Below are 26,441 nucleotides of genomic sequence, written 5' to 3' on the forward strand. Positions count from 1 at the left end.
ACTCCCAGATTAATTCAGCCAGCTTTATCCCAAGGCAATGCATGGAAAAGAGATTATCAGAGTTCATGAAAAAAAAGAATGTAGGTAGAAAAGTCACTATGGCTGGCAGGTAAAGTACTCGTCTATGCTGAAACCAAATGAAACAGTGTCTTGAAACATAAAACAAATTGTTTTATCTGTTTAAATAAATGGGAGTCAAGACAATGAACATCTGATCCTAAACTGTGGTTATTACACTGTTTAGCCAGATACCAAGTACTTTGAATTGTTTGTGTGTGTTGACATCTGTCAGGATCAATGAAATTGTGTGTATGGTTTACTTTGTAGTGTTCATATCATAATGTGTAGACCCCTTTATATACTTGCCACTTGTCTGATATAAGTTTACTGGCCAGCATGAATGGAGGTGGGGGCCTTCCTTATTGTGTAGGCAGAGATAATGATAATCAAAGCCAATGTAGACATTAATTTGCTTAATCTATGAGTAAATGACTAATATTTTAAATAGCCCAGCAATACACACATAACAGAAAATATCAAATGACAGAGTTAAAGATCTTATCCATTGTACAAACTGAGAACAGAAGAACTTATACTTTAACTTACAGGATCATCAGTGCCATTAGAGACACATCCCTGTTTCAGCACCCTCTAGATGGCTATCAGTTGGTTCATCAAACTCATGTTCCTCTGAGTCAATAACTATCTGGATCCTATAATTTAAACCAAGGGTAAGGGTCACCTTTAGACGAGTCTATGGGTTGTGTGTGTGAAAATGTTCTCTCTAAATCAATCTGGGCCATTTTTTAAACTAGGCTATTTAAGGTTTCAGATTTCACAACTATTTCTGGGAGTGATTTCCAGTCAGCCACTCCAAAAATTGGCCTTTGATTTATTTACTGCTTGACTTTTTTTTCCTGGTGTTCATTGGTGGTATTTATTTTTGAAGGGTAAAAATTCTTATGTAAAGACAGTTTCTCCAAGTTGTGCTTTACTTTTTACAGCTGATCTATATCAGCTGTATCTGATCTCTGCTCATTTGTCTATAGGCCTACTTGAGGGTGGGTATTTTCAGTTTCAACAGTTGTTCTTCAAAGCTCAAGTCTTTAAAACCAGGAAGAAGTTTGATGGCATATCTTTGGATCTTTTCCAGGACAGCTGATGAGAACTGACCAAGTATTTTTGGTATTCCAAAAATATTCAAAAGCCACTCGACTTGATTCATACCCCTTGTTAAGCTACTGGTTGTTTGCTTGAATGGTTGGGAGTCAAAATAAGATTGTCCTAGGCTATTAAAATCCACAGCAGATAGGGAAAATTTTTAATAACACGCTATTCATGCCTAATCTATTGCAGCTGATTTTCATGAGGTCTGCCAAGAATGATGAACTTACCAAAGCTAATTCAAGATTGACCCTCTTATGCTAATTTTTGGTTCATTTTCTTCTTCTTCTTCAGGACAGTCTTTGGGTCGACGGCCAAACTGTGACATTAAACAGCCAAAAGGTCTAACAGCTGTGCCTCTAAGTTTGCCGTCCCCCCCCCCCACGGCCTCGGTGAAGGATTGTAAGTTATTCATTTTACCTACTGTTTACATGCAAGATTTATCATTAGGAAGAGGGGAATGTTCGATTCTGGGTGTGTTTGAAAATGCCAAGGGTATTAAGGTGAACATTAAATAAAAAGACATTGTGGGCGTCCAGTCTATCAAAAAAGCGTATCTGTAATATCTTAAGAACGGTTAAGGGTATTGAGTTGAAATTTCAGGTCATGTTGAGGAAGATAGTAAAAAGTAGTTGAAGGGCAAAACCCCTTGAATGTCTTTCAGCCTCTTCCCCTCCAAAGACGTTTGATCAAAATTTTAAGTAGCCATTTTGTTCCAAATAACTATGCCTTCTGGGATGACATATCCCCCCAGCCCCTAAAATAAGGGCTGTAAGTTATACAAGTTGTCTGTAAAACAGCTCCTGGTAATGAACTGTAAGTAAGGAGAGACGCAGCTTAATAGATACCGAAACTTTAACATGCTGAATTTTGATATCAATAGATACATCAAAAGAATAGGTTTATTATGCTGATTCTAAATATATGATACCTATCAAAAGCAACAAACCTGAGAAAATTTCCCTGATTTTTGAGAAAGAGTAGAAAAACTTCTTAAAAGTCAAGGAGTCATAATGAAAATCAAACCGTTAGATTCAGCGTATTAGAAAACCTTAATGTAGTTATTTCAAGCTCCTATATACAAAAATCAGATATTTTCATTTTTACCAGAAAAAAAAATTACGGATGCGTGTTTATTTATTTTTTCTCTCATAGGTGATCATAACGAACCAATGATCCTTAGAAGATCGGGAAAGGACTCATTTGATAGGAAATAAAATACTGAGACCCATTTTCTTCAGTATTGCTGAAAGGTTCAATAAATCTCCCTATGGGGATAATTTGACCCATCGTAGCCCTGAAAAAGGGCTGTAAGTTATACCCATTGTTTACGTATAGAATTGTATGGTGGAATTCTCTTAAGGGAATTTCACGTGGGAGGAGGGGTTTTTTACATGGAAGGAACTTTCTACGGAGAAATTTCCGCAACGGGTGGTAATTTTTATGAAGGAGCTTGATTTGCAGGCATTATTTGAAAAACGATCAGAAAATAAATGTTGAAAAAAACACATTTTTTGACTGAAAGTAAGAAGCAATATTTAAACTCAAAACGAAGAGAAATTATTCCGTATTTCCCCCACTCCTGAATACCTCGCTCTTAACGCAAAAGTTTGACTGTTTGTCCCAATTTCCTAAGAAGGACTCATGAAACAGAAGGGTTGTTTGTTTTGTTGGAATAAAAAACTTTTTTTAAAGTGCTAGAAGAAAAACTTTAGCGCAAAGAGCAAAGTATCGAGGAGAGGGGCAATCCTTTATATACGGAATAAATTTTTTTTAATTTGGGTTTTAATGTTGGTTCTTACTTGCAGTTAAAAAACGTGTTTTTTTTTATTTATTCAATCTCCTATGCATAGAAGAAGTAGTAACTGGTGTTATTTGGGGAAGGGCTTTCTGGGGCTGTACGCACCTTGATTTTACGAGGGGACCCAATTAGTAGTCACAATTTATATTACTTTGACTTGAAATGCGAAAAAAATTAAGTAAAAAAATGTTTTCAAATAAACAAATCCGTTTCTAATAGAGCTGCACTTCACAACAATCTATTGTGAGCTTTCTTCCCAAACGTATTTATTTGATTTTCCTATTTCATATTTGACAACACATTCTTATTGCGTTGTTGTCACAGTCACGGTACCCAACTTTCATTACAGTAAAATAAGATGACCCATAATCCGTGATAAAACTGTACATGTCGGTTCCGTGATTCTGGAACAGTGATCTTCTCTATGTATACGCATTATGTACTCTATACTTCTTTAAGCCTGTTCTTGAATCTGTTTTGAATCTTTTCTTAGTCGTGTGTGGCTCAAGTATTCTCTGTTTCTGGACTTTGTGAATAGAACATCGAATTATACTAAGAGGGACTTTTTGCATTCCTAGTAGCCATAGATGTATTAATGTTAATGGACACCAGACTGCCCTGTATTTTGCAAGTTCCTTGCGGCTTTTCTTCTTTACTGCCAGTTAACAAGTTAAATTTCAAATTTATTTCATTCAAAATGGTTATTCCATGAACTTAGTTTCTTAAATTGTCTTTAAATTAACTTCCTGTTTTTTTTTTTTAGAATATCAAAGTGTGAATTTTAGACCAACTATTTTTTTATGATTTCAGGAAAAATAAGAAAAAAAATATTGTACAAGAGGACAGTCCAAAGAGTCGATAAAATTCTTGAAGGACAGTAACTAATTTTGTACACCAAAGATTATAAAAAAATAAGAAAATAAAGAAAGGACAAGATTTGTTAATAGAACAGTTAAAAAGAAATTGTACCAAAAATCTAAGACAAAATATTTCAACTTCAAAACCGAAAGGCTTTATCAATAGGGGAGAGGGGAGGAGACTTAGCTTGAACCAACTTATAAAAGATACGAGAAAAACATAAAAAAACAAAAACAAATTAGAGCTATAAAAAAATAACCTTAGCATTGAAAGGAAAACTCAGACTTATAAATTGATATACATCCAGAGGGGGGAATTCGTTGTTTTCTCAATTTTCCTATAAAAATGCTAAGCCAGTGCCATGAGTGGCTACTTTTCAGGTGTGCAAGTCGGTATTAAAGCAATTTTAGTGCATGTAATCTACATTCACTGCCATACTCATAGATTCAACCTTGGGTAATTGCATTCAGAACTTGAGATGAATGGCTTCTTTCTTCTTAATTCTTCAAGAGCTGAATTGTCTTATCATGAATAGTAATATATGCTACCAATTGTTTATTAATGTTCAGAAAGCCGTTGGCATAACTGTTCTTCAGCTGGAGAAACCATCTACTACAAGATGGGCTTACTGATATAGATCAGTGAACAAAGTACTGAATAAATGCAACTGTGTTTTGGCCGTTTTACCAATTACAACACATCTAGTAATGAGGAATAGGCAGCTCAGGCCCACGAACTTGCAGCCAGACTTCAGATATTTGAATCTATGTTTACATTCCTCAAGCAGAATATTTTTTATGTGCCGCGAACTCTCCGTCTGAGTAGCTGCAGGTAGTACACCTAGTTTTCTCTAGAGCTACTGGTCTTATTGTACACAAGATGAAAATTATAGGCATGTGACTTGACAAAGCTTTTGATGAAACCTTTCACGAAGCAAAAGAATTTTCTCGTGAGTACGGCCTCACTGAAGACTTTTTACAAAATTTTCGGAATTCTGATTCTTCATGTAAAAGATCAAAGCGTGCATAGGAAGTACCTTCCCGCTTGCATGATTTTGTAACCATGTCAACTTCGGGAAAAAGCAATTTTGCTGAAGTGAAAGAAACAACTAAAGATGCTTTCAGAAGGGATAATTTCCTTGTGATAGACATATTGTGCTGAGTTTGAAAGCAGCTTCATGAATGCTCTTTAACTGTTAGAGTTAATCTCTGTATTAGATGTTGATTTGCCGAACTTCTATTTAAGATCAACATTAGGTGACGAAAGGCTCAGCGATCTGATGTTGATGTTTAGTGAAAAGACTCCTGTGACATAGTTAGACTTCGATGCAATGGTTGATGTTTTTGGAAAAATGAGACCTTGTTGATTCCCAGTGTTGCAACAAATCTGTAAGTTGCTTTAAACTATAGTTTTTTCTGTATTTATTAAATACTTTTAAACTGCTTCTTACTACTATTAGTCAATTTTGGGAGAGGCCTGTGGTAACCACTGTGAAGAAATATTGCTCTTAAACAACTATGAGCTGGCCACCTTAAGGTGGCCCACAGAGGTTTTTTAGTCCCCCCCCCTTAGTTCACAATGAACTGACACCACTGGATCAGCCATATACAGAGAAATTATTCCTAAAAGGGGGAGGGAACTTGAGAGAAATATAAGAAGCATGCGATTATTGTAGAAAATATAGCAAATGGCGTAAAAATTAAAATTGATCTGGGATTGAGGAATTCAAAGGCACCCAGTCTTCTTTTTGTGTGCCTTACTTTTATACCTAACGGGGTATAAATTTCTGATTACGCATACCTGGATTAAAAACTGTCACTAGTATGAAAAACTGATGATAGCTCATGCATCTGTGACTTTAACATTATGTATTCTTTGGAATAATTAACTTATGCTAAAAACTAAACCCAAGCCATTTCTCATTTCGGGGTTTATGTGCCTTCTTTTTATATGCCTTAATTTTATACCCAACAGGGTTGGAATATTTTGGCTGACTAAAGCTCGTGGACAAAAAGTAATAAGGAGCTAAAGAATAGTAGTAACACATTTCAACAAAAACGGAGGAAAACTGTATCATTTGTAAATAGAAACGAGTGCGTTTGGTTTTCATGGGATACTTTATGTTATGTAAAAAAGAGAGAGAGAGAGAGAGAGAGAGAGAGAGAGAGAGAGAGAGAGAGAGAGAGAGAGAGAGAGAGAGAGAGAGAGAGAGAGAGACTTTTAGTTTAAAAACGACTTTAACAGCGCGTGGCGCCGAATTAGTGCTTTACGTCAGGCATTACAGTCAGATAAAACTTGTCAAATAAAAAAAGGGAAAAACACAGACACAGACACACAGTGTCAGACAGACACTTGTCAGATTAAAAAAACCGACCATCAACTAAAAAGCTGAGTCAATACAACAAATTCACTGATTAATAATGTTTACAAATGCAGGAATGAAGCTCTTCCTGTATCTCTCGTTGATTAGTGGGAGAGGTTGAAGGGTTGGAACTTTCTGGGAATTGGGTCTTTGAGGTCGGGATCTTAAAGGTTGGAAGGGAGGAGGAAATAAATCTTGGAAACGGGGGTTTGTCATGGCTTTATCGTCAAACCGAGTACACTGGAGGGTTCTTCTCTCTGATAGGGTAGTGATCTGGAAATGCTTAAGAAGAAATTGATATGGGAGTTTACCTTGACCATAGATAATTCTTAATGCTCGCTTCTGGACTGACTCTATTGAATGTGATTGGGAAGTAGTGAAGCTAAAATGCCAAACGGAGCAAGAATATTCAAGAACAGGGCGTATGAAATTTGTATAAATTCTTAAAAGGTGGGGAGCAGGACAAGAAAACTTGAAGAAAAATTTAAGCGTAGAAAGTACCAAATTAGCTTGCTTTGTAATGTTAGTAAAGTGTACCTCCCGCTTCAGATCACTCGAGATAGTGATACCGAGGAGTCTGCACAGCTGGACGGACATCTCCGGAGAGATTGGTTGCTTGAACGAAGGTATACTTTTCAAGAAATTGATAGTGATGATATTTGACTTTTTAGCATTCACAGGCATGTCAGCCTGGGCAGCGTCACTGGAAACATCTTCAATGATTTCCATGGCTGAGCTCTTCAAATTTTTTCGGCATTTTTCCAGTAAGAACATGTCGTCGACAAATTTCCAGCCGTCAGGGTGTTCAATAGCAAGTCCATTTATCATAATCAGAAACAGGAGCGGGCCAAGGAGGGTACCCTAAGGCATACCACAGTAAAGTGGAAGGAGACCTGAATAGACAATTTTATACTTTGCACATTGAGTTCTACTGGAAAGGAAAGACGCTATTATTCTAATAAGGTTTGGGTTAACATGAAATTCTTTTAGGAGTTTTTCAACTAAAACATTGTGGTTAATTAGATCAAAAGCTTTCTGGAGGTCTATTAGAAATAGATTTAGCCAAATATCTGGGTTTTCCAAATTTTATATATTGTATCCAGTTATCTGACAGGATAATGAGTAGAAGAAAGGCCACGTTGATTGAGTCCCTCCCAATATTGCTTTATATAGATACCCCCCCACCCCCCCGCAACAAGGATAACAATTTTGAAAAAAGTGAGTTGATCAAAAAAGTTGCAAGGTCTAATAATTATGTCTCCGGGGATGTTAAGTCCCAAAATCACCAAGAGCATGGGTTATAAATTATGGAACTTGCCCATTGTTTGCATACACGATTTATTATAAGGACAGAATTAATAATTGATTCAGACTGTGTCTGAAAAAGCTAAGGATATTAATGTGAGAGTTTAGGGAGTTTCGAGAGGGATGTTCAACAAAACCGAATGACACTCTCTGCTGCCAGATTAGAAATAGGTTTGTCTACAAAGTCTTAAGAACGGCTAAGGGTATTAACCTAAAATTTTCAGGGCCACAACTACTGCTACTACTACTGCAGCTGCAACTAGTTGGAACTGCAACTGTAACTAATTTGTGACTTTGAGTGCTTGTGACTATGACTGAAGTGGATGGGAACACTTTTACTGGCGACTACTTTCAGAAAATGTCGAGAGGGATGTGAAACAAAATCCCAACATACTATGTGCATGCTGGTTGTTGAAAGGACACGTCAGAAATATCTCAAGGACAGCTGAGAGTACTAAGATGAAATTTTCAAAGCATGCTGAAGTGTACATTAAAAAGCGATTGGAGGGCAGCCATCCCCTTTCCCACTTATTCGGCTTAAATTCTCATTCCCCGACCATATAATACAGATAAGACCTCCCCAGTCTTAACTGGGTTTCCATCGTTTGTTTGAAATTCGTTTTTAAAATATTCATGTTTCGTTTTCCGTAATAATCGAAACTTTGATACAAATTTGTTCAAAGTAGTCAAAAGGTCTAATAGATCTGTCGTTGAAAATTTGCTCCCCAGAGCCTCGGGACAAGGTTTGTAATCTATACAATTTGTTCGTTTGTTACCTGTAGGATTTACCATTGAATAAAGGGGAATTATTGATTTTGGGTGTGTCCGAAAAAGTTATGGGTCTTATGGTGAAATTTTAGTGTAGGTTAGGGAGGATGCTGGAATAAATCAAAGTACAGAATTTCCTGCCAGGCTAGTAATAAGGGGAATCTGCAATTTCTTAAAAATAACTACGGATATTAACTTATAGTTTCAGGACCACTGTTTTCCATTACTTCTGTGACTGTAACTGCGACCAGTTGCAAGTGACTTGTGTGAAGCTTTGTTAAAAAGCCAAGTTCTGTCACTTGGTTTAGTTCGTCTACATCTGCCTATGTAACTGAATATTTACTAATTTCCTGTTAAAAAGCTATGTGAGAAATGATGGAAACTGCCACCTTATCCTTCCAAACTGGGGTTTGGATGTGCTGTTCTGAGGACCTCCATTTTACGTATTTACCTACCAAGGAGGATCACTTTTGGCCGTTCTTCTATTAAACAACATTTTATTGTCATTTTGCTTTATATTTGTCCTCGTTTTGATAATAAACAAAATCTTTATTAGGTCCAATATGAAATTTTGTTCAGTACGACCGTTATTCAATGAAGGTCTGCTATAAAACCAACCTCCATTTACTGTTCTACTCTTGTCAGAATCCTAGGCCAATAAAATTCCTTTTGCACCCCAAAAATGATATCATGATCAAGTCACGTTTTCATCAGCGGTCCATCAGTATTGAACAAAAAGCTACTTTATCTGGCCCCCATCGAATTGACTTAAAAAGAAAACGGAAAAAAAGATAATAGCAATGAAAACTGAATGAGCTGATTTTTCAGACTTCAGAGCTATGGAATAAATATGTACATATTTATGAATGTTTAGTACAAGTAATTAAATAACAATGAGCCGTTCTACAAGAATCGTGTTGTACAAATAGGCAAGATCAAAAAATCATCTTTGGCTTTTGCCATCTATTTATCACAAGCTTTCTGAAAGGTTTATTCTTAGAGATGCCCACATACGCAGTCAGTAACAAATAAAAGAAGAAAGGAAACAAAATTTATAGCAGATAGTTCTGTCTAAGGTAGTCTAAAAACAAAACTTTTTTACTGCTGTAGGATTGCAGTAGAACCTAAGTGGCGTATTTTTTAATTGTAAAGGAAAGAAAATAGGGTTCTGAACCATAGGAAATCATTTGTGCTTTAACATAGGGCAGGAATATTTTTTAGGCTTGACAAGTTTATTGATTGGTTACTAGCTAATTTGACTGGACAAGTGGGCACTTTTATGGATTACTTGTGTATATTGCAAAATGACTGTTTAGGTTGTCAATTGACATAAGCTTATAGCCTAGGGTATTTTACATGGGGGGATTTGATGTTTCTATTCAAAATTCTTTTTATCTGTCTTACCTCCTCCTTGCCAACTCATTTTTACACATGAAGATTTTCTGAGGGAATTTTCTAGGAAAATAATCAAGCAAGTTTAGATTTCTGGGGAAAAATTTCCACAAAATAGGGGATTTCAAGAGTAGGTTAAACAGAAAAACAATTAGAAATTAGGCTAATGTGTTTTTCCAATGAAAGTATAGCCTACTAAGGAGAACTTTTCAGCCTGAATTCTCTTCAAGAAATTTTATGGATTGGGGAGGGGGGAATTTTCAGCAAGGATAGAATTGTTTAGGGGGAGTTTGATGGGATAGGGGGTGTTTTTTTATGTGGGAGGGATCTCTGGAGAAGAGTTTCCCATAAGAGGAGAGAATTTTTCATGCAAGGCAAGTCAGTTATACCAGAATTGTGTTAAAATTGGGTAAAATTCTAGTCCATTGACTTCTTGCTATCTTGGAAAGTTGTTGGGCTAGAGAATTGAAACTTTCAGGGATGTGTCTACAGGCTAAAGTATATCCCAGGAAGTTATTTTGAGGTCCCTAACTATACCCCTTCCCCCTCCTCTATATAATGCAGTTTTTTGTGCATTATCACTCAAAATTATGATTTGTTGCTACAATTGAGTAAGGTTTATGTTATGTATATGTCAGTAATGTTTATTTTGTAAATCATAACAGCATAGAGAAAGTCAATTTCTTCAAGAAGGCCCAATAATGATTCTTAGAAACCTGAAGAGAGGCAAAACAGAAATTTAGTGGGAAAAATAAGCACAAGTCCTAACTACATGATTGACATAACCGTAATGGATATGCTCTCTTTGGGGGAGATTAGGGGGGGGGTTAATTTGAAAAAAAATTAGAAAGATGTATTTGTAGCCTACAAATTGGTGATCAAATCTTAATGATGTTTGATATTTAGAAGGATTGTGTGCTTCAGAGCTCTTATTTTAAATCCTGACCAGATCCAGTGACATTGAGGGAAGTTGGATGGGGAAATCTTGGAAGACATAAAAATTGAGGCATCTTTATCTTGCAAATGGGTGGTCGGATCTTAATGAAACTTGATATATAGAAAGATCTTATGTCTGAGATGCTTAATATAGATGCTTATACAGAAATTACTCTGTATATGAAAGGGGTTTTCCTCCTCAACACCCCACTTTTTATGCTAAAGTTTGACTTTTTCTGTTAACCTTACTCTTTAAAACAGTAAAAAACTTTAGTGTAAAGAGTGGGGTGTTGAGGAGGAAAAGGCCCTTTCATATATGGAGTAATTTCTGTTCATTTTAAGTTTTAATGTTGCTCCTTACATTCAGTTAAAAATACTTGTTTTTTTTATTTAATTTATACCATAGTTTTGTAAATATATATTTAAAATTATCAAAAGGAAACCAAAAATAAGCCCTCAATAAACATTAATTCAGCACAACTATCCAGAAAAGAAGTTTTACAAAGGAAAGTAAAGAACCATATTAAACTTAAGACAAGCTTCAAAACATTCCTATAATATTTAAAGCTCAATGTTTTGTGAGAAACCAGGAAAGGAAAATATATAATTAGTGAAAAAAATCAAATAGTTGAGAAAATGAGAATTTTGTCAGCCAGTAGCAAAATAAGAAGACAAAAATCAAGCAAATATTTTGACAATGACCTCTGAATAATGGAAGTGTTTTCAAATAAAATGAAGTGGTGAGGGTTATTGTGCAAGTGTTGGGCCAAGGCAGAATAAAAATTCTTGGGCCTTTGGTGCAAATGACTGTTTGAGAAGACTGTTTGTTTTAATGAGAATGTAAATATGTGGGAGATTGTGAGAAAATTAATACAATATTTTCCCATTAAATTCAAATAGGCTAGGAAAAAACAAGCAGTATCCAGGAGCGCTAAAGGGTATGTCCGAAACCTTTCTCCAACTTGTAAAAACATAACAAAATGAATATAAACAAGTCTTTCATGCATTTCATAGGTTTTGTTTTATAAAGATTTCTCAAAAAAATCTTTAATGTCCCTTCCCCCTTGGAAATTTCCTGGATACCACCCTTTGAAAGAGATTTAGAAATGTGAAAAATACCAGTTTTCAAATTTTAAGGTATGTGTAACATTTCTAAATCTTCTATATTGGTAAAACACCAACAATTGGGAGAAGGGATTGTTGAAACACAAATATTCAATCAACAAAGTCATAGTTTGCACCAAAGGCCCGAGTATTTTGATTCTGCCTTGGCCCAACACTTGCACAATAACCCTCACCACTTCATTTTATTTGAAAACACTTCCATTATTCAGAGGTCATTGTCAAAATATTTGCTTGATTTTCGTCTTCTTATTTTGCTACTGGCTGGCAAAATTCTCATTTTCTCAACTATTTGATTTTTTTCATTAATTATATATTTTCCTTTCCTGGTTTCTCACAAAACATTGAGCTTTAAATATTATATTAATGTGCTGAAGCTTGTCTTATGTTTAATATGGTTCTTTACTTTCCTTTGTAAAACTTCTTTTCTGGATAGTTGTGCTGAATTAATGTTTATTGAGGGCTTATTTTTTTTTTTTCCTTTTGATAATTTTAAATATATATTTATAAAACTATGGTATAAATTAAATAAAAAAAACAAGTATTTAAAACTGAAAGTAAGGAGTGACATTAAAACTTAAAATGAACAGAAATTACTCCATATATGAAAGGGCCTTTTCCTTCTCAACACCTCACTCTTTATGCTAAAGTTTTTTACTGTTTTAAAGAGTAAAGTTAACAGAAAGTGTCAAACTTTAGCATAAAAAGCAGGGCGTTGAGGAGGAAAACCCTTTTCATATACAGAGTAATTTCTGTATAAGCATCTATATTAAGCATCTCAGACATAAGATCTTTCTATATATCAAGTTTCATTAAGATCCGACCACCCATTTGCAAGATAAAGATGCCTCAATTTTCACGTCTTCCAAGATTTGCGGTTTCCCCATCCAACTCCCCTCAATGTCACTGGATCTGGTCAGGATTTAAAATAAGAGCTCTGAAGCACACGGTCCTTCTAAATATACAACTTCATTAAGATCTGATCACCCATTTGTAAGTTACAAATACATCTTTCTAATTTTTTCAAATTAACCCGCCCCAAACTCCCCCAAAGAGAGTGTATCCATTACGGTTATGTCAATCATGTATTTAGGACTTGTGCTTATTTTTCCCACTAAATTTCTGTTTTGCCTCTCTTCAGGTTTCTAAGAATCATAAATTGGGCCTTCTTGAAGAAATTGACTTTCTCTATGCTGTTATGATTTACAAAATAAACATTATTGACACACATATAACATAAACCTTACCCAATTGTAGCAATGAATCATAATTTTGAGTGAGAAGCCCCTTAAAAGTTGAATGTCTTATCTGTATTACCCCTGTGAAAAGCCATTTAAAGATAAGAGTTTCAAACAGGGTGAATTTAAATGCCTACATTTTATTTTGAACTATACCATAAAAGGTAATAATTGTTTTTCAATGCCGGCGAACTAATTATGGAATATAGTAGCTTAAAAAACAGTGAAAAGTTGAATTTTTCTAAGGTAAGCAAGGATTTACACTTTTAATAGTAATATAGGATCAAATTTGACCAAAATATAAACTGTAATGCACAAAAAAACTGCGTTATATAGAGAAGGGGGAAGGGGCATAGTTAGGGACCTCAAAATAACTTCCCGGGATATACTTTAGCCTGTAGACACATCCCTGAAAGCTTCAATTCTCTAGCCCAACAACTTTCCAAGATAGCAAGAAGTCAATGGACTAGAATTTATTTTGCCTATATGAAGGGGCTTCCCTCCTCCTCAATACCTTGCTCTTTATGCTAAAGTTTGACTGTTTATCCCAATTTTTGAAGAACAACTCCTGAAACACAAGGGATGTTTCATAAGAATTTGAAGTTTTTTTTTGTTTTTTGCTAAGAACTTCAGTATGAAGAGCAAGGTATTGAGGAGGGGGTTGGACAACCCCTGCATATATAGAATAATTTCTGTTTGTTTTGAGTTTTATTGTTGCTTCATCCCTTCATTTGAAAAAAAAAGCTTGTTTTTTTTGTTTGTTTTTTTAATTCAATTGTTGTTAGGCCTATGGTGCTTCAAATAGGCTGAATTTTTATACAACTGCATAAGTGATACAGAGACATGGTAACCATACTATTCGATGACCTTTCCAAATATAATAGTTGTTTTACTTGTATATACACCCCCCCCCTCCATAGGTTCCATATATATAGGTTTGGATAAAATTAAACAATAAATTTATACTTTATAATTTGCAGCATGATAGGGGTCCTCAGTAATTATTTTGTTTATGATAGGGGCTGCCCCATCTTCAATACCCTGATCTTTATTCTAAAGTTTCATTCTATCCTATTTCTTTATGAATGATTGTTCCAATTCAGGAGCTGTTGAGTTAGAATGAGAGTATTCCTAACAGTAAAGCTTTAGTTTCACCACAAGCTGTTGAAAATGCATATTACTGTATATAGCATTATTCTCATGATTCCATATTGTTTCTTTGTCATTATTATAGAAATTCCCCTTCAATGAAACTAAAAATGCATAAAGTGGTCAGGGTTTTGAAGCCAAAGGAAATGCTGGGGTTACACAAAATGAATGAATAATGACATAAAAACAGTATGTAATCATCAAAATCTAGCTATATACAGTAGTAAAAAAGAACTGAAATATCCCCCCTTCAAACTTTTAACACCACAGAAGCTTGCCCTTGACTAACTACAATTTCTGTGGAAAATAGGATTGCAATGATGAAACATCATGACCATAACAAACAAGGCTTAACCAATCAGACCTCATCCTGCTGCCCAAAGGGCTCATGGACTAATATACTTCGCATCTTTAGGTAATATTACCTGTAAGCAAAATTGGACATTGCACTGCCTAGCTTTTGTAATATTTTACTAATTGCTCTGATTTGCCAGTTCAAATTTCATCACAGGCCAATGTCACAACAGCTGCTAATGCAATTGTTCAGAAACAGCTGGCTAATTTAAACTCTGAAGTGAAATTGAACCATCTAGTACACGAGGAACTTGCCATGAAATGCAATGTTAGTGAGTTAAAAGTGATTGTTGACTCTGCAATCACTGCACAAGTGACAGGGCTTGCATCAATTGTACTAGATGAACACATACGCTGCACAGTCAGAAGCAAGCAAGATAGGCAGTGATGCAAACTCAACGTTGTAGGATATGGGGTTCTGATCCAAGAAAGTGATCAAGACTTCCTTGCCAAATATTTCCAGGATGCCTACAAAATAGTAACCAAAGTTTTCACTGTGAAGAGACTATGAGCCTTGTCCCCCATGGCTGGACAACTACTGCGATACCCACCAGTCCTATTCATGGTAGCCAGCTTTACTGAAAAGAAACTCATCCTGAATGTCTCCTACCAGTGCAAAGACACAATTTGATTCTATGGTGACAGCTCCAAAGAAGATCACAACGCCAGAAAAACCCTGTTGGAGGAGATGAAGAAGAGACAGGCAAACAGAGAAACAGACCTAGTGATCAGAAAAGGAAAAATCACAAAAAATGGCCAAACTCGAGCAATTTCGATGGCGGGCTGCTCAAGCATGGAAAAATAACCAGTACCTCTTACCGTCTCAGCCCCCCTGTAAATAGTCTATGTATGAGTGATAATAATTATGTAACAGTAAACGTGTGTGAAAGTATAAATAGTAAATTAACAGTTATGTCCCCATGCACCTCTGCATTGTCCCTCAACAGCAGCTCCATGTACCTCAGCTGTAACTCACCCACTTCAACCGTTTGTGAGAACAATAGTGTGCATAGCCAAAAGTTGCCTAGACACACCCAAAAACCTAGTAAACATTATGACAGCTAATGTTGATGTTATCACCAATAAGATGCCAGAACTGGCAATAGTGCTCAAATTAAGTCAGATAGATTTTGCAACTCTGACAGAAATTAGCCCTAAAAATTCCAGATTTCAACTGACAGAAGACTCCATCTGCCCCACTGGATACAACATCTTCAGCAATCTGTACGATCCAAACAGTAGAAGAGGAATTGCTGTTCTGGCTTCCAAGGAATTCCAGGTAAGAGAAATTTCTGTCCTGAATTCTTACTTACCTTGGGTTGAAGCCACTTGGGTATCCCTGTCCCTACCTAACAAAATGTTTGTCCTAAGCTCAATTTACAGGAGCCCCAGTAGTCCATGCCAGCTGTCCTCTCAAAGAGCAATTGCTGAAATGATGCAATTCATACTATGCAACTCCCCAAAGGCAACTTTGCTCATGACAGGGGACTTCAACCTCCCAAGCGTGTTCTGGAGGGATGGCCAGTGTGTGACCAGGTCAAGCCTTGAGCAAAACCCACTAATTCAAGTACTTGCTGGTAATTTTCTGTACCAAACAGTAACTGTGCCCACAAGAATGCGTCCAGGACAAAATCCTTCAACACTCGACCTAGTCATAACCAATGATCCAGAAAAGGTGATTGGGACACAGACTCTCAGTCTGATTGGCTCAAGTGACCACATGCCAGTCCTCTCATCTATACAACTCAACTCCAAACTATCAAAATATACTAAGCAATCCTTTACTAATTACAAGATGATGAGGGAAGAGCTGATAGATGCCAATCTTGAAATTCTGATCTCAGATCAATGGAAGCTTCATGGCTAATCCTAAAAAATACGCTACTAGAGAGCCTAGCCAAACATACCAGCATGATGTGGAAAAAGAGACCAAAAACTCTACCTTTCCTCACCCCAAAAATCAAGAAACTATGCAATAGGAAGAAAAAACTTTGGGAGAAGTTTGTGTAACAAAAAACAACAACAGTATACAAGAAGTACAAAATCGCCAGGAATCTCCTCAGAAAAGAAACATGGAAACTCACTGTAAACAACAAAGAATATCTGGCCAAAAATGTCAAGGAAAACCCTAAGCTATTCTGGAAACATATCTCCCTACGTAAACCAGGCAGACACTCAGTACCGGACCTGGAGAATAACAGCTCAGTCTCTTCCTGCGCCTTCGAAAAAGCTATCCTTCCTAATAAGCAGTTTGCCTCAGTGTTTTCTAAGGATGACCTCCAGTCAGCCCTCCCACCACCAGAACAGGCTCACACTGCCTTCCCAATGTTACACTCACCAATCACAGTCAAAGAAGTAACCAAACAGCTTAAGGAGCTTGATGCCAGTAAATCAACTGGACATGATGGTCTGAGCCCATGACTGCTGAAGGAACTAAGCCCTGCTATTTCAATGCCCCTGGTAAAATTATTTAACTTGTCGCTAACACAAGGGAAGCTTCCAAGGGATTGGAAGAAGGCAATAGTCATCCCAATTCATAAGAAGGGTAGCAAAACTTTGGCAGCAAACTATAGACCTATCAGCCTTACTTGTGTGGCATGCAAGGCCATGGAGAAAATTGTGAACAAACGCATAATTAACCATCTTGAGGCTAACTCACTCATCACCAGCAGCCATCATGGTTTTCGCTCTAAGAGATCAGTGGATACAAACCTTCTTGAGTCTTACAGTCTTGTAACTGACCTAATAGAAAAAGGAGTACCAGTGGATATAATCCTGCTGTATCTAGCCAAAGCTTTTGACAAGGTTTGTCACTGCTACCTCATTCACAGGCTATGCACCCTGTCTCTTAGTCCAAAAGTGATCAGTTGGATCGAGGATTTTCTGAGGGACAGAACACAGGAAGTGAAAGTGACCAATGGACCAAATAGTTTCGCACTCTCTGATGAAGTCAATGTCACCAGCGGGGTCCCCCAGGGCAGTGTCCTGGGCCCTACCCTGTTCAATATATACGTAAATGAGCTAGTCCTTATCACCAGTAACAAAACCACTCTCTATGCAGATGATTCAAAACTCATAGGTCCTGCCAATACCCCTTCTGCCCGCCAATCCCTCCAAAATGATCTCAACCACATGTGCTCCTGGGTCAAAAGATGGTTGCTGGAATTCAACGCTGAAAAATGCAAGGTCATACACTTTGGACACAGCAACCCCCAGCAACAATACCTAATGACCCTTCTTGAGTCTTACAGTCTTGTAACTGACCTAATAGAAAAAGGAGTACCAGTGGATATAATCCTGCTGTATCTAGCCAAAGCTTTTGACAAGGTTTGTCACTGCTACCTCATTCACAGGCTATGCACCCTGTCTCTTAGTCCAAAAGTGATCAGTTGGATCGAGGATTTTCTGAGGGACAGAACACAGGAAGTGAAAGCGACCAATGGACCAAATAGTTTCGCACTCTCTGATGAAGTCAATGTCACCAGCGGGGTCCCCCAGGGCAGTGTCCTGGGCCCTACCCTGTTCAATATATACGTAAATGAGCTAGTCCTTATCACCAGTAACAAAACCACTCTCTATGCAGATGATTCAAAACTCATAGGTCCTGCCAATACCCCTTCTGCCCGCCAATCCCTCCAAAATGATCTCAACCACATGTGCTCCTGGGTCAAAAGATGGTTGCTGGAATTCAACGCTGAAAAATGCAAGGTCATACACTTTGGACACAGCAACCCCCAGCAACAATACCTAATGACCCAAAACCCCGGATGTCACCACATACTGGAGTATGTTCAGGAGGAGAGAGACCTTGGAGTTATTGTAGACTCCCAGTTGAAATTCAGCTCCCACTCACAGAAGATCTCAGCCAATGTTAGCAGAGCCCTAGGTATCATTAAACACGGCATTACCAGCAGAAGTAGACATGTAATCACCAAGTTCTACGAAGGACTGGTAAGACTGTGTTTGGAGGTGGGGACCATCCTGGCCACCCCTTGATTCAAAAAGGGTAAGGTAGTGCTTGAGCAAATCCAGTGTAGGGCCACTAAGCTGATTGCCGGTATGGAAAATAAGCCCTACAATGAACGGCTGAAGGAACTCAACTTCCCCTCTTTAGTCTACAGGCGGAAACTTGGGGATATGATCCAGGCACATAAACTCCTCTCTACCAATCAAGAAAATGAGCTCCTGGAGATTGACCCCTCCCACATAACTCGAGGACACCCAAAACAAATCTGCAAAATTCATGCAAAGACTGGACCAAGATGCAGCTTCTTCTCAAACCGGATTGTGAACCTCTGGAACAACCTCAAGAAGAACACTGTTTCTGCTGAATCAACAGATGTATTTAAACGCCGTCTGGATGCTGAGTGGAGTGACAAACCATGGAGATTTGACTGGGATGCACCAGAATTTAATCAACCACGTATGCAACTGTCATCACAAGGAATGATTCAACAGGATCAATAGTCCTTATTTCACTCCAAGATGTGATTTAAGGTAATTTAAGGTAATCTTGGATATTAGCATTAATGGAAGCATGAGTTTCTAAATTATATTTAAACTTCCTACTATACAGAAATTACCAGTGATGACTGGTTAGCATTTAAAATATAATTTCATTCATATTGTACAGCCCCAACTTTTATCTTGGCTTCAAAACCCTGCCCACTTTATGCATTTTTAGTTTGCTCCATGGAGGAGGTGGGTCAACCAGAAATGGATGTGCTTCTAGAATTAGCATTTTTAAGTGCTAAGTATAGAAACTATGCTGCTTTGCAGCATAGTTTCTAGTTTAGACAGCTTGTGATGAAACTAAACAATTACCTTCCTAACAAGTAAAGCTTTGTGGAATGCTATTTGCTTACCAGGTTTGGTATTATCAGATATTGCTTGTCAAGTATGAGTTTTGAGGAAAGAAATTATTATAAAAATGATCAGAATTATTAATTTCATTAAAAGTAGAACATAGATAAGCTTCCCTGATATCTCTATTAAGCATGATGTGTTTGTGCATACAAAACAAAGTTTATTCTAGCCAGTGAAAAAAGTAATCTGTATACAAAAAAGTTGCCTTGATAGAGATACTGTGGAAATTATTTAAGTCACATTTACAAGGAGCTTATTAATTACAATCCTGCATATGCTAATTAATTTTTTTTTTACAAACTCCTATTTCACAATTTATATCAGATAATACTATACCTTCTAAGCAACCAGTACTCCAAAAAGCTTTATATAAAACTATTTCCTGTGTTTAAAAAGCTCCCCAGTTTCTGGTCGTCTAATTCATTAGCCATCTCACTGGTGCTTGAGGAGTTTTTTTTTTTTTTAAGGTTGTCTTGTATTTATTTTATCTCAAGGACTTTTTCTTGATTTTTTTTTCCCAGGTTACCAGATCAAAGATAAAAAAAAATTGTATACCATTCATCTTGCTTAGCTGGAATTATCTTTTGTTTTTTTTTGTTATTTATTTCAGTATTTTAAAATGCTTAGCCAGTGTGGTCTCATAATTATTTTTAAGCTCTTAGGTCAGATTTCTGACTTATGCCTGGCCTGCCTAATGTCAATTATTTTTGCAGAGCAGTCTAGAGGCTATATCCTAGCATGAGGGCGTGAGGATACAATTTTAATGGGAATAAATATTTAATTCTTTTCTTTATAATTTTTTTTCACTTATATTTAAAGGTTCAGTATTGGACTTCTTTTTTTTATATTGCAAAAACGTTTGATAGAGGGCCTGTTGAGATATTCTAAGCACATACAATTTATAGCTGTCTTTTAAAACCTCATGAGTATTTACTAAGGCACCTAAAAGGATTTTTAAGCAATGTAATACACTATTCAAAAAGTTATTACCTTATTTGCACTTTGGAGCAAACAATGTCCAATGTTGGATCTGTTTGGCTCTGCTGTTGAGATGGTGGTTAAAACACCATGTTTTAACCATGATCCATGGTTAAAACACCATGGTTTAACCATGGTGGTTAAAACACTATGATCAAGGGGATCATTCTTCTGTAGTTTAGAGTAGACACTGCTGCACATCAATTTCTAGTAGAGTATGCAAGTTGGTTGGATATGACAAGTAGCATCAACATCCTAGCCCAGCTCTTTTATATATACTTACATATTAATCACTATTTATGACACACAGATGAACTAGTGATCTCTGTCTAGAAGTGGCTCTGTTCATGTGTACCTACATGATGTAATTGACCTGCAAGGGTCAATTGCATCATAGGTATTTGATTACTGTATTCTCCCTGCTCACATGTTTTACAGCAAGGATAGATGTTTTTTTTGTCAGGTTCTTTTATGCTTGCATGCCGTGGATAAATGGTTTAACAAATAAGAAGAAATTTGTTATAACACATCAAGAGAAGGTAAAGAATATTGTAAAAATAATATAAAACCTTGGCCTACAAACAGGCATGTATGTTGGAATTTTTTTCAGAGGGGGCCCAAAACCTTCAAAACAACAGATATAAAGTAGCACTTTTTTTTTATTTAGTAATGCAAAAAGCACGTATTTCAGAAAATACAGATTAACTTTAATCTGTAGTATTGTAGCAGATGGGGGAAAGAAGACTAAAGCCTCAAAAGTACATTTTAGGCTCAGGTCATGTTCATAGCAGCTTAGAACCAGTGATTAATCTATTATATCCCACTGAAAGGGTTACAGTTATATGTTATATATGAAAAGGTTATATGAAAGGGTTATATGTTAGGGTTAACAGTGCAATATGGGTGCTATGGGGGGTAGTTCTTCTATTGTAAAAACCTAGATTTTAATGAAAAATGATAGTTTCCAAAATTGATCCATTAAAAGCTGTACTTTGTCCTGAAAAGGGGGGTAAACACCCTAATATCAAGGATAATTCTATTTTGCTGTGGAAAGCAAACTCTCTTTACAAAAACAAAATAACTGTACAATTGCTAATTACTTCAAAGAGGGTAAAAGGTTAGACGGAAAATGGGTTAATAATTGGGCAGTGACTTGACCAGATAATTGCATTCTGTAAAATTCCCCAAAAAAGGCTTCACACATGTATCTAGATTCTTAATAAATGTCCTACTTTTGCCAGAAATTCCAAGAAACCATGGGGAAATTAAAAATTTCACAAAATTTCGGGTACCTGCGTACGTGCCAGCCTACAAACTATTGTTTCTTGAAACTCGTTTGAAAGCTTGACCACCTAAAAAATAGACCATACCTTGCTCACCATACCTTATCTATCCCTCTTTGTTTAAACTTAGCTTTGGCCACATTGCAGGAAATTTCAAGTATTGAGCTCTACTATTAGGATCTCATTTTTTAGTCTGTGAGATCCTGTTCTTTCTTGCAGACTATGTTGTTAAGCTATGCCAGAGAAAGGTCTTTGTACATTCAGAAAACATGTTCAGACCACTCAAGCTATTTATCCATGATGAACATGGTAAATTTGGAAGTATTAAAAAAAATGGCTAAATAATGTGGAGCGAAGTATTACAACTGAGAAACAATTCACACCACACTAAACTCAATAATTTTGGCATACTTGTAAGAAGCAAAAGTGTTACTTTCAAAAGGGAGGAAATACAAACTAGCTTTGTTAAGTTGGGGCTGAAATTATGAGCAGTGCTCTTATGATTTGTTAAAAAAAAGTCACTTATTAGCTAACACCTAAAAGACAAACAGTTGATTATAATTATTACCTGTAAACAAAAGAGAAAAACTATTATAGATCACCCCATATGGTAATCCCCTCTTTGAGAAAATTTTTTGCCTTAAAATGTAGTGCTTTGCATTTATGACCCCCAACTAGAAACAGTTCTCCCCTGCAATAGGACACTTAGGCATATTTGTATCTAATGTAGGCTACATAAGAATCTTGATTGTCTTGGGGTTTTAAGAAGCATTGTATATTTCAGATCAGTATATTAAAAATATCATTCTTACATAGTATTCATGCAATTATAATTTACTGTATAGATATTGTGGTTTATGAGTTGTGCTAATCTAACAAACAATGGAGTTTTTATGCTTTTTTTTATAACTCATATCTGATGTATACTTTTAAACTCTACTAGGAGATGCAATCTTGTATTTTAAATGGATTCACAAGACTTAGCTCAAGATTTCTACTTCTACCTTCTAGAAATTCCGTTTTCTTTCAAGTGAACCATGCAAAGTCAACTCTGGTAAGATTTGTCAGAAAAATTCAATGTATTTTTTTTCTTATAAGAAAATGGGAAACCAAAAAAATGGCTTCTTGTTATACTTCTGTCTCAGCATGCTCCCAATATAACCATGAGATCATTTCATCTGATTTAGTGAAAAATAAATGCAGTTTTTCTGAGAATTTAAGCTTGAATAGATAATAATCACCACATATGATTGTGAGTTGGTGCCCTCTCACATCCCCAAAAGAGGTAGAGTGCTATTTGTGCTTACCAAAAACAATAGTATATTTTGATAGTTTCTTTTTTTTCATTAAAAAAAATAACCCATTAACATTTTATTCTGCTTGAGTCTATTTTTTTGAAGTGTATGACAATTTTGAAAGCAACTGGTTCTGTTTAAAGTCCAGATAAGATAGATGCCATACAAGCTGTCTTGGAATCATTTAATTGTTGAGCAAAGATTTGGAAGCTGAAGTCCAATGTCCAGAACTACAAAGCAATCCACTTTGCTAAGCAAACCCAGGTAGCAATGCTCAATTGAGTTATAAGATTTAATGAGGCAATTCACTGTCATTAGCCATGCCAAATAAGACCCTGTTGTATTATATGATAAAGAACTGAATTTAATATGCTATGAGGTGTATTTTTTAAGTAAGGTCTGTTTGAACATAAGTAAACAATGACAAATTATTTAAAAAAAGTAAACTTATTTTCAGAAAGTACATACTTTATTCTATTGTTTGGCATAGTTGCTAAGTATTTTTCAAACACTAATCAGACCTCCTAATTTTGAAGTAACATCTTCATAAAAACTTGCCACCTGCTCCAACAACCAAGAGTTCACTGCCGTTCTTACGTTGTCGTCATCCTTGTAATGGTATAAAACATTGGCCTCACATATCACGCCTGAATCAAGGCAAAAGAACATGGAATTGAAACACACGCTCCCCTGTAAATTTGAAGGCTAAACAGATTCTGTCCGTGTGCAAAATCATGGTGTCTTGGAATAGGCATGGTATTTTATTGGTCAACTTCATGCAACAAGAAATCACTATCAATGCCGAAGAATACTGCCAAAACCTCAGGAAGCTCCACAGAGTGAATAAAAAACAAAAACAAAAAACTTTTCATACTGACAGAGAGAATTGTCCTTCTTCATGACAATGCAAGACCTTACACTGCATACCAGACCTATGATTTGTTGGACAGTTTTGGCTGGGAAGTTTTTGACCAATCATCCAACAGTCCTGATCTTGCACTGTGTGATTACCAACTGTTTCTCTACCATAAGCAATACCTCAGTGGGAGCCATTACAATTATGACAACAATGTAAAAACGGCAGTGATTCTTGGTTATCAGTGCAGGTGGTAAGTTTTTATGAAGAGGTTACTTAAAATTAGTTGAGAGGGATGATAAGTATTTGAACAAAATTGGCAACTATGTTAAAAAATAAACCTTTTGTTGGGTACTTATATTCAAACAGACCTTACTTAACCTTGTACTTTGATTGCTGCTGCAAAGGCTAGCCAGACTCTTAGCATAACTAAGGGAACTTACAGTGGTTGTTACCAGTTTTATTCAAATTTAGCCCCATGAGGCTGGTACTAGCAATTTTTGTAATAATTATATTATAAGAAATACCTTATATGGTGTTTTAAAGTATTGATTCAATCTAAGCTAGAGTTTAGATGAACAGAACCAACGCAATTAATGAATCTGACACAGAAATTTTAGAATTGGTCCAGAGATATACAATATTATGCAACCAGACATGGTGATTTATCACAGCAATAAACAGGTTGAGTTGACCATAATTAAGAGAAATTTTTGTGTTTCCCATCCTTATTGGAAGATAAAGTTGGTATGTACAGTATCTGTAACAAGTTTACTAAATACTCTTGTGACCAGACATGGTAAATACTTATAGTATCCAGAACAGAGCAAGGGTTAAAACACGCCGCAAAAAAGCATTATATACATGAACAAGTAAGAAACTGTTAAAGTGGCACTTTATTGACACAAAGCTTCCATAAGCTTCATCTTAATCTTATGGAAAGATTTAAGTGTATGGGATCTGAGGGTAACATAAACTGTTGCACTATCTTTAACATGGGCTATTGAATGCAAAAACATCACTCTTCTCTGGGTTGAAAGATATGACCTATACTACTGCACTCTATACTCAACGCACAAACATTATTTTAGATGCCTAAAAGTGTTCTATTAAGGTTCTAAATATCATCAGCACAGTCAATTGGTGAAAAAAACCCTGTAAAAACACATTTTGACTGGATTTCCGCCTGCAGCATAGTTATACTATTTTTATACTGTGACAGAGAAGTAATAGGCCCTTGGCATATTTACTTTACACTAGGGACGAGACAAGAAGATAATACTAAAGAATCAACAGCTGTTACTTTCACATGGGCCTTTAATTTTCTATACATATTTTTCAGTGCACACATATAACAGACCTATCAACACCACCCTTCTAAAAAGACAACAACTATGGGAATGCCGACCTGAGTCTAATTTGCAAAAGACGTCATGGCCTGAAAAAATTAGTCTTATTTGAATCATTGACACTAATTAATAAATTAGCAATCAAATAATGCACATGTTCACTAATTGTATTCTTTTTAAAACAAAATCAGCAATCTGGTGCATTACAAGTATCACAAAGCATGCATACAATGAACAGTTTAAATAATTTACATAGTACAGGCATGACAGTTAATGGTTGGTAAGAAGAATGCTGCCCTCTGTCCTTCTCTTCTTTTTTTTGGGACAGGAGTAATTACACCCATGCAAAATAGGTCAGGAACAGTACCAACCTTGAAAATCATTTGACATAGAATACTCACCCGCTGACAAGATTATGACTTGCGTCCTGCAGATGCATCCCACATAGATTATTCACTCCCTGCAATTACTTCATTTTCAGTTTTGAAAGTACATCACTCAATGAAGAATTTGCCACAACACAACCAACCTCCAGGTAACTTTCTGGAAGCCTCACATTAAGCTCAAGGGAAAACTTACTTTCAAGATCAGCATCAGGCATTGTGAATACCCACATAAAATAGTCAACCCACTCATTTCCACTGGGGACTACTTGGGAGAACATCTACTAATTCATTATGATTCTTTGTTTAAAAAAATTCCACATTTCTTTATGGTCTATCTTTAGAAAACTACTGTTATGGTCAATAATCAAAGTATGGTTAGTTGCAAGGGCCTTGTCAAATCTTATTTGGTATAAAATTTGACAGTGTTCACTATACCAAGCATTGGGTGACCATTTTTAGTCCACATCCACAGACAAAATATTGCATTCATGCAAGCATTAACAAAACTTGAATTATTGGACCACTGGTTTATTTCTGAGTCACTTCGAACGCAAAACAATGGTAAACCGTGAGAATGTCCCCAAGGCAAGCCAGGTTGTTAATCCACTTTAAGAAGGAGAATAACAATCTCAAAGCCTGCTACAAGAAAAAAGAACTGACTCATCTGTAGCCAAAGCTGGTAACATAATAATCTTATCAAAACTTGTTTAGATGCTAATTGGTTACAGGCTAGATATTTTCACATGTCTAACATGTGGTCCTATAGACTAACTCACATTGGTGGCTATACAACTATTAGGATGACTTTGTTTAAAAAAAAAGATTTAACAAACCTAATCATAAATATAAATTATTATGGCACTTGGTATCTACCAAGTGACATATAGCGATCGCAAATTCTGTCTGTCTGTTGGTCTGTCTGTCCTGGTTTTGCTAGCTTAGGCACTTCCAGGTAAGCTAGGATGATGAAATTTGGCAG

At 36.2% G+C, this 26,441-nt stretch overlaps 2 protein-coding genes and 1 long non-coding RNA gene across 3 annotated transcripts in view; 2 read left to right on the forward strand and 1 right to left on the reverse strand.

Moving 5' to 3' along the window:
• LOC136031298 (uncharacterized) overlaps positions 1-1,471 on the reverse strand; it is a gene marked incomplete in the record, with an annotated part of 72,725 nt that extends 71,254 nt beyond the window's left edge. Inside the window, 1 exon segment of the mRNA XM_065710748.1 lies at positions 1,395-1,471.
• The window catches only part of LOC136031300 (uncharacterized), a 33,406-nt gene extending 28,344 nt beyond the window's left edge, over positions 1-5,062 (forward strand). Inside the window, exons 2-3 of the long non-coding RNA XR_010618490.1 lie at positions 1,459-1,566; positions 4,393-5,062. This is a non-coding gene — a long non-coding RNA (uncharacterized LOC136031300). The remainder of the gene's footprint in view (positions 1-1,458; positions 1,567-4,392) is intronic.
• A 4,266-nt stretch (positions 5,063-9,328) lies between these two features.
• The window catches only part of LOC136031299 (thimet oligopeptidase-like), a 65,390-nt gene continuing 48,277 nt past the window's right edge, over positions 9,329-26,441 (forward strand). The window contains exons 1-3 of the mRNA XM_065710750.1: positions 9,329-9,334; positions 15,617-15,728; positions 22,520-22,630. Of these exons, the coding sequence (XP_065566822.1) occupies positions 22,523-22,630 (108 nt within the window). The 5' untranslated portion in view covers positions 9,329-9,334; positions 15,617-15,728; positions 22,520-22,522. The remainder of the gene's footprint in view (positions 9,335-15,616; positions 15,729-22,519; positions 22,631-26,441) is intronic.

The sequence above is a fragment of the Artemia franciscana genome, chromosome 9 (assembly GCF_032884065.1).
Source record: "Artemia franciscana chromosome 9, ASM3288406v1, whole genome shotgun sequence".
NCBI lineage: Eukaryota > Metazoa > Arthropoda > Branchiopoda > Anostraca > Artemiidae > Artemia > Artemia franciscana.